This window comes from Spinacia oleracea, chromosome 3 (assembly GCF_020520425.1).
Source record: "Spinacia oleracea cultivar Varoflay chromosome 3, BTI_SOV_V1, whole genome shotgun sequence".
Lineage (NCBI taxonomy): Eukaryota > Viridiplantae > Streptophyta > Magnoliopsida > Caryophyllales > Amaranthaceae > Spinacia > Spinacia oleracea.
Genome location: NC_079489.1, coordinates 40015535 through 40024692, shown reverse-complemented (window position 1 = coordinate 40024692; position 9158 = coordinate 40015535). Strand labels below are relative to the sequence as shown.

Here is a 9158-nt window from a genome sequence, read left to right as displayed (position 1 = left end):
GGATTGGGGTTTGCATTATGTTGGATTTCCTGCTGTTTTAGAAGGTTATTGTGATGCAAACTGGGTATCTGATAATGATGAGGTAAGTTCCACTAGTGGATATGTTTTTACTTTATGTGGAGCAGCTATCTCTTGGAAGTCTTCTAAACATACTTGTATTGCCCGGTCAACTATGGAGTCCGAATTTATTGCATTGGACTTGGTCGGGCAAGAGGCGGAGTGGTTGAGAAATTTATTGGTCGATATTCCATTGTGGGGGCGTCCTGCTCCACCTGTATCTCTACATTGTGATTCTCAAGTTGCTATTTGTGTTGCTAAAAACAGTGCATATAACGGCAAAAAGAGACATATTCATGTGAGGCATGAATCTGTGAGAACATTAATAGAGAGTGGTGTAATTACTATGGAATTTGTGAGATCTGAGAGGAATATAGCAGATCCTTTAACCAAGGGACTAAATAGAAGATTAGTCCTTGATACGTCGAGGGGAATGGGGCTTAAGCCCGTTAGTTGAGAAATTCATGGTGGACACCCGACCTTGTTCACACAAGGTTTCTTGTGGTCTAACGAAGCCATGGAAAGACTCATTCTTGTACACTCCCATTCCTATGACTTGTACATATTTTTCATGAGGTTAAGCTTTTGTAGCTTTTAATGAAACTCATATCCCAGAATCTGGGTGGTCCTAATGAGAAGGACTTGATGAGTTCACTGTATGTGTATTGAGAGGTTGAGCAATAGCTCTTAATGATTTCATATCCCAGGATATGGGTGGTCTATGTGATAGACTTGATGAAATCACCTACTTGAGTGTGAAGGTTTAGCCACCTTCTATGAAAAACTTGGGCAAGTTTTTCTAGAGCACTCATGAGCATCCCAAGTAAAATGGCCGTTGTTGATTGTCTATCGCAGAACTCATAATAATCTAAGGTATGGTATGTGTTATTGGGTTTTATTTCTTGGTTGGGATAGTTCCAGATTTGTTCACTTTCTCAATAAAGGAATTGCCTAATCTTCACTATGTGTTGGTTCAATCGAAAGACACCAACATTTAAGTATCAAACCTTCCATAAAAATGCTCAGAATTCTTTTTCTTGTTTTTCAAATGGGTCTTTGCATTTGTGGGGGATTGTTGGAAATAATGCAAAGAAAGAGTTTTACCATATTGTGAAAATGTCCCACATTGGTGGAAATGAAAATGAGGCTTTTCAAGTGTAGTATTTAAAGAAAAGAACTTTGTCCCACATGGAAAGAAAACAAGCTTTTCCCTTTGTTTAAATATAGGGAAGTAATGTTTATACTTTGAAGTACTTCCCCAAGTGGTGTGGGCTAGAAGGGGGAATCCCCACGCGCGCCGCCGCCGCCCTTCCGGCCGGTTCGGTTCGTGTTCGTGTTCGTGTTCGTGTTCGTGGCACGTGCGCGGTGGGGTGGGGCCTCCTTTTTGGGCCAAGTCGTAACTGACGGTCCAGTCTTTATGAGACCGGTCAGTTACGTAGCTCACTCCACCCTCTTAAATTAAAATCGTAACGGTCGTATTTATTACGTCCCTTGATTTCCGCTTCCGTTTTAATTACTCAAATCAATTACTGATTTTCAGTTATCAGAAGTTTTATTGCATGATCAATTCTGATCGGCGGTTACAGGTCTTTTAATTACCCAATTAAATGTTGATTTTCGGTTACAAAATCTTTGTGGCTTTATAATCAGTTTGGGGATCAGTTTTCAATACACACCGAAAATCAAACTCTCTCTTCTCCTATTCTGAGCATTATTGTGAGTTCCATGTTTCTCCTTAGTTGAGTGCACATTTTGGAGAAACGCTGTGTCAAATCTTGGGGGGGCAACGCCTTTTCCGATTGCACCATAGTCGGGGCGAATTTTGCTTCTAAGACAGTGTTTCAAAACACGTCACAGCTTTATTTACATCAAATATTCGGCCCACATTTTATTAACATTTTCGGATTTTACAGTATCATTTCCTACACAGATGTGTCTCGTTGCTCCAGTATCAACGATCCATTCAGCAACATTACCTCTCAAGTTACCTTTTGAAACAACAGCAACAAAATGGTTAGGATCAGAAACTTCATTAGCTTCAGCAAGATTGGCTTGGTTCTTATCCAGCTTCTTCTTGGATCTGCAATCCATAGACTTGTGATCAGTTTTCCCACATTCATAACATTTCCCCTTGAACTTATACTTCATTGGTTTCCCTTGAGGTTTGAAAGGACTACCCTTTCCCTTGAACTTATCAGAATATGAATTAGGCTTGGGTTCTATAAGGTTAGCCTTAGCGGAACCAGAAAACACAGAATGACCCTTATCCTTAATACGGTTTTCCTCCTCAATTTTCAGGTGACCTACAATCTTCTCTAAGGTAAGGTCTTTCTTTTTATGCATTAACTGCAAATCTTTCCATGACGGGGGGAGTTTCTAAATCAACACAATATCAAGAGTAATATCACATATTTGAAGGCCTTCAGTAGCCATAACAATGCACACATTCTCATAGGTATGAATCTGATCTATAATTGGTTTATCATCCTCAACTTGAAAACCTAACCACTTACTAACACAATAGCGTTTAGTACCAGCATCATCAGTCCCATACTTCTTATCTAATGCATCCCAAATATCCTTAGCATGACCAAAACCCATATAGATATCAAGTAATACATTCGCCATATGATGCAACAACATGCCCTTACATGTCCTATTATCTTTAGCAATTTTCAACTGAAAAGCATGTAATTCAGTTTCATCATCAGGTTCGACAACATCATCAATCACATAAGCAACATCAATTTGTTCTACATCCAATAGCCCAATGTTTATAAGACATATCAGGAATCAGGAATTTTGAAGTCATAGCCATAGTAATCGTCTTTTAGATTGTTGTGATTAAACCAAAATTAGAACAAACTTATTTGAGTTGATGAACTGAATGAAGAACAATTGTTGTCTCGTAGACACCCACTGTCCTAAAAGATGATTTCGCGCTACCTCCCGGTGCAATAGAACATAATGCGGTCACCCTCCAGGATTAGCTCAACTCCGACTTTGTGTGCACTCACAAAACCGGATGGAGTCAGAACATATGCCCAAAACTGAGAGTAATTTTTTGTGTGAGAGAAAAGGAATGTGTTTTCAGTTTTGTGTAAACGTGCTTGAATAATTTCTGTGTGTAATGAAAATGAAAATGGAATTCTGATTAAGTAATCAGAACTAAGACAACCAACAGTAAAAAACGGGCAGAAGCAATAATGACTGTAACAACAGAATCAAGGAGGTTGTAACGGACGTAATTAATCCAACTGTTACGTAATCAATACAGATTCCCATAACAAAGACTAAACCAAAATAGTCCGGTACCAAGAAAAATAGGTTGATCCACAAAACCCACCTCACTCCCGCCCACATTCCCAAGAGCCCAAGTAACAAGGCCCACAACCCACGACCCACAGTCTGAGCCCGGCCTTGCCCGGCGCGCGCGCGTGTGTGTTATGGTCCACCTATACCACTCTCACACTTTCTTAGACAAGAGTTATACCCATTCCCCAATTAATAAACACGGAGAATATAAAGAGTTTTTCCAATGCATGACTCTAATTTTCACTCTCTTTTCTTTGTGTTTCCCAATGAGAACTTCCAACAATATATTAATTATATTTACATCTTCACTTTTTTCTTAGTGGAACACGAAATGAAATACAATAGTCATTTTTTGATGAATTAAAATGTTAGGAAATAAACACAACTTAGTTGAGTTGACAAAAATATGAAACGGACTTGTTTGATTTAATATCTTGTTTCCTAGTTTAATTAGAATGTAATTAGGAAAGTAGATATATTTTGGTATGTAACAATCTCTAGAATTATTTAGACCTGGGGAGCAAGTATAATTCTAGTAGACGTGGGTTTCTAGTTTAGCCTATAAAAGGGGGTTTAGGCCTAGCTAGAAAATAAGAGGGGAAAATACATTGGTGAGATGAATCATCAATTGAGGGGTTATTGTGTTATTTTGTAGGAACTTAATAATACGATAATATTTGAGGGGAGGAAATCTAAATTTCCTCATAAACACTCGTGTCTATTATTATTGTCTTTGCTATTTGTCCTATATTATATTTGTGGGTTTGTTCTCAATCGTTCGTGGCACGTATTTGGTTATAACATAAAAAAAAATTAAATTCACTTTTAAAATATAAGAAAAGCCGTGCATGGCACGAGATCAATACTAGTATCTTTAATGGCAGGGAATAAAATGTGGCATATATTAGTCTAACAACTTTTACAATGAACACCGAAAAGAAATCTCTTATGCTTATATGGATAAGAAAAAATAGAGAAAATGCGAGGAAAATCAACTCCCTTGTTTAAATAAAACAGTTGGGAAAGAAAAGAGACGGAAACCAACTCCCTTGCTTCAAAATATTTGCAACACTTTGTTTTTTGCACTTTTTACATAATCTACTTTGTTTATTTTTGACGATCTATACTTTAGGAAAAACATATTCACGTGGATCTCGTTAGATTCGTCTTAATGTATATTTTGCGAAAAAACAATTTTTTTATAATTTTTATTTATTGGTAATTAAATATATTAATTGTTCAAGATATGCATTGACAAGAGTGGAAAGCAAAGTGGTGCAACTAAAAAGAATTGGAGGAAGTATTAGGTACCCAAAACAAAAGTAACAAAGAATTACAAAATTACTTCTAGCTAACATATATATACATTCTTTTTTGAAGGTAAAATTAGTTCATTAATAAAAAGTCATACGACATCTACAATATAAATCAAAACTAACAAATACAAAACAACCTGGATCAAACGAAATTCTAATCTGGCAAAACCACGATCGTTGTGGATGAGATCTAACAATGATGAATACCCTCTTTCACATCGATGTTTGATACAACCTTGAACGAGGGGGGGTCTTTCGATCTGTTTTAGCTTTGGGATTAAATTAAATTTTACTCAATTGATTGTAGACGTAGGACTGACATTCGTTGTAACACCGCACAAATCTTCATTAATAAATCAACTTTTCCTGCGAATTAAAATCATAGCCCCCAAACTCTCACAAGGAGAGAGATAAGATTCATTAAATGGCTACAGATAACCCAATAAATGGGTAAAAAGACTCTCTCCAATAGGGAGAGAATGAAATTTTTATTTCGATCATAAAATCAAAAGTTATAAAAAACAAGAAAATAGGGACTTACTATCAACCTGTGGTTGGTAGTAGCCCTAAAAAATTAGGGGCTAGAAGGAGGAAAGAGAAAAGAAAGAGAAAAAAAGAAACGGAGCAAATAATTAGATGTTTATCACTTGAACACCTTTTAATAAAGAGAATATATCATATAAAGAGAATTAGATGTAGCTAGCATATATATACAATATACATCATATATAAAGAGAATTATCGTTCATAATACTAGCATTTTAAAAATCATAATCCGTATATAGAAAATATATAGATGTTAAAATATATAGAATGCTAATTAAACAACTAGAAATTTAAGGCACTTAAGAAACTAGTTCTAATAAACATGTAATACAAACAAAACTTTATAAGTTTTAGTACCTTATGAGTTTCCAGGTAGTAATTTATCCCTTTCCGCTTAATTTTAACTAGTGCCGTCAAACATGTCCTAGTTTTGCAGGTAAAAAAGAAGACGTATGGAAAAAATTGTTTATAAAAATGACAAGTTCGGAAAAGCTACACGTCCATTGCATACCAAAGCTGATTAAGATGGGACCTAGTAACAAAAGAAGTAGGCCGGGACCGACGGCCGGCAAATCGCCAATGCCATAGCACTTCCGAAAACAAACAATTAATTTATAAGATTATTAAAATGCAAAAAATTGCAGCATCTCCTCATTATAAATAGACATGGTCCTAACTCCAAGTAGTGAAATAATGTATTGAAACTAAATAAAAAAAAAAAACAAGTTAATTAGGTAGGTTTGAAAATTGAAATAAATAGTAGACTAAGATGAATGTTGGGCATATAGATGATGTGCAGGAACTAAGAAAAATAGAGAGCACAACAGTTCCTGATAGATTTGTAAGAGATGTAGATGAGATCAAGTCAGTAATTCAAGACTCGTCTTTTACTGAGCACGTCCCGATTATTGATCTTTCAAAGATTGGTAATGGAAATTACAATGAAATCTTTAACCTTGCATCTGCTTGCCAGGAATGGGGTTTCTTTCAGGTATCAATTTTATTCCGTTATTAGGATCGATGTTGAAATAAAAAACTATTTACAATGATCGAGTATGGTACGTTTAATTTGAATAGGTCATAAACCATGGGGTTGATGCAAGATTGGTAGAGAAGATAGAGAAATTGGGCATGGATTTCTTTATGCAACCTTTAGAGGAAAAACTAAAGTACAAAATGCTACCTGGAACTGTTCAAGGATATGGTCAAGCTTTTGTTTTCTCCGACCAACAAAAGCTTGATTGGTGCAACATGTTTGCCCTTGGTATCCAACCACATTTTATAAGGAACCCCAAACTTTGGCCAACAAATCCGCTAAATTTCAGGTAATATATTCTATTTTTTCAAAAGTACGTAATAGTCACTTATTATTATATATTACATTTTGTTATTGTTATTGCGTATTGTAGCGAATGCATTGATACTTACACGAGGGAGATAAGGAAAGTATGTGAGAAGCTACTAAGGTGTATAGCAATGAGCCTTGGATTGAGAGCTCAAATATTTGAGGAAACCTTTGGTGAAGCAGTTCAAGCCATAAGGATGAATTACTACCCACCATGTCCAAGACCAGACTTAGTGTTAGGTTTAAGCCCTCATTCAGATGGAAGTGCCCTTACTATTTTACAACAAAAGGAAGGTGGCTCTGTTGGCCTTCAATTGCTTAAAGACAACAATTGGGTTTCTATTATTCCAATCCCCGGAGCTCTTGTGGTCAATATCGGAGATACCCTTGAAGTAAATATACTTTATCTCCTTTATTTATTTTATTGTTTTTCTCTCTTTCCTTTGACTAAATAATCAGAATATATATAATTATACCATCAAAATAAACTCCGTTATAAAAATGCATGTTAGAATATATTTAAATTACTTGGTTGTAACCAATTGAGGTTGGTATGAGTGGTTAAGGCTTAACCAAGGTCTCGAGTTCGAGCCTTGAGAATGGAAAAAATCTCAACTAAGTTAAACTTGAAATTACAAAGTAAGCGTTATTTTTTATTCCTTCATGTACATGTGATCATAGGTGTCTACCTTAATTTTCTCATAAAATTATTCATAAGTAAAATCGAAAAAGAAATGAATTCAATGGGATTAAAAGTGAAGGTGGATGTATATGCAAACCTTCCTAGGGGGGGGGGGGGGGGGGGGGACACAACTCTGAGGTTTGGTCCCTCAACCTCAATGATAAGTTTATTGGCAATGATAGTTGCAAGTTGAATTTCCATTTGTCCTTTTCTTGTATGGTTGAATTGACTCATATTGCACTATAGGAACATAACTTATCGTTTACAAATTGGCCTTTTTGTCGTTTATGGTTGTGGTTAAAAGAAGTAATCCGTAATTTAGAGAGGATGGTATGGACATTTCTTCCACTTTTTTTCTTTTTTAAGACCCGACATGCAAACAAAGAAATCCTCGAGTAAATAAAATGTGTTACATATATGATATATTGTATGAAATGATAAATTCGAGTAATATAGGTTATTATTCATTGTCATTGATTATGTCGTACATTTCTTCAAAAACCTACTTACGTGGTCTTTAAGTCCTCTACTACTTTGCTTAGCTCAATTAGTTCAAGTCTCTAGGCGAGCAAGCTAGAGTCATTGACTCATATATTATCACCTCAAAGCTAAGGGATATGAAATGCTTTAAATTATAATAACTCTTTTTCTCTTACAAATTAAATGAAAAATTGGATGTTATTGTATAGGTGCTAACAAATGGGAGATACAAGAGTGTGGAGCACAGAGCCGTGACTAACATGGTAAAAGACAGGCTCTCAATTGTGACATTTTATGCACCAAGTTATGAAGTAGAACTTGGGCCGATGCCCGAGTTTATTGACGAAAGCAACCCAGTCCAGTATAGAAACTATCTTCATGGAGAGTATAGTAAGCATTATGTCACCAACAAGCTACAAGGGAAGAGAACATTAGACTTTGCCAAACTCGCTACTCACATTCCTGTGTAAATTTCTGTTAATTACTACCTTAGCTATAAACGTCGACTTTTCGAGTATTAAGTCGGTTACTTTGTACGGACTATATGAGATAGACAAAAAGCTGAATTGCTTAATACCCTGGCTAATAATGTACAAGTATAACACTATAAGATTAAAAGAACAAATTTAACAAGTATTCGTTTAAGTTACCTTACACTTTTGCACCAGAAAGTGTACTTAAATAAACATTACACATTCATTAATGTACTATGGTGGCCGAACTTCGATCAGCCTGACATCAACAGAAAAGTAAGGGTTTATTTTTTCCCAATTCGAATGGTACTCCATTGTTAATCGGCAACTTTCGTGTAAGACCGTCTTACCGGAAACACCACTTTGATTGTTTAACTAATTGGTTCCATTTCTTAACTAATTTGTTACATTGCTTAATTAATTGATTTTATTTCTTAACTAATTATTTTTTTTGCTTAACTAATTGGTTTCAGTGCTTAACTAATTAGTTCAAGTGCTTAACTAATTGGTTCCATTGCTTAACTTGTATGATACTAAGGTGGTCTTTTGTGTAAGACCGCTTGTAGAAAAATTTGTAATTGTCAATTAACAAGATAATTGGAGTTTGTAGGAGAGAGAAATAGTGGTTTAACCAGGGTCTCATGCATCGATAAAAATTTCCTAGAATTTGATCAAAATCTTAATTTTATATTTTCTCTAATAATTGTCAAATTTTGTTGATTAATCAATCAATTTCATGATTTACCTATCATTGATTGATATTTTGTTTTTTAATTATGACTTTTATGGTGTTGGTGCTCGACTAATACTCCAGTCTTTATTTAAGGAATTTGTATTTATTTGAAATACTCTAAGCACTTTTTAATGTTTGCCAACCATTACAATGGAATACAAATTCATAATTGAAATGATTAGTTATTGCCAAACACTTGATTTAAATTCAA

At 35.1% G+C, this 9158-nt stretch overlaps 1 protein-coding gene across 1 annotated transcript; it reads left to right on the top strand.

Annotated features, from left to right (window-relative positions):
- The first annotated feature begins 5908 nt into the window (after positions 1 to 5908).
- LOC110793336 (protein SRG1) lies at positions 5909 to 8377 on the top strand. Its single transcript, XM_021998202.2, has 4 exons — positions 5909 to 6225; positions 6312 to 6559; positions 6644 to 6971; positions 7951 to 8377. The coding sequence occupies exons 1-4, from the start codon at positions 6004 to 6006 to the stop codon at positions 8209 to 8211; spliced, it is 1059 nt and encodes a 352-aa protein (XP_021853894.1). The 5' UTR covers positions 5909 to 6003; the 3' UTR covers positions 8212 to 8377.
- Positions 8378 to 9158: the final 781 nt, after the last annotated feature.

Bases quoted from the DNA above. Each gene is read 5' to 3' on its own strand.
- LOC110793336 (XM_021998202.2), top strand. From the start codon at position 6,004: ATGAATGTTGGGCATATAGATGATGTGCAGGAACTAAGAAAAATAGAG. The intron at 6,226-6,311 runs GTATCAATTTTA...TAATTTGAATAG, and splicing joins AGGAATGGGGTTTCTTTCAG to GTCATAAACCATGGGGTTGA. The intron at 6,560-6,643 runs GTAATATATTCT...TGCGTATTGTAG, and splicing joins ACAAATCCGCTAAATTTCAG to CGAATGCATTGATACTTACA.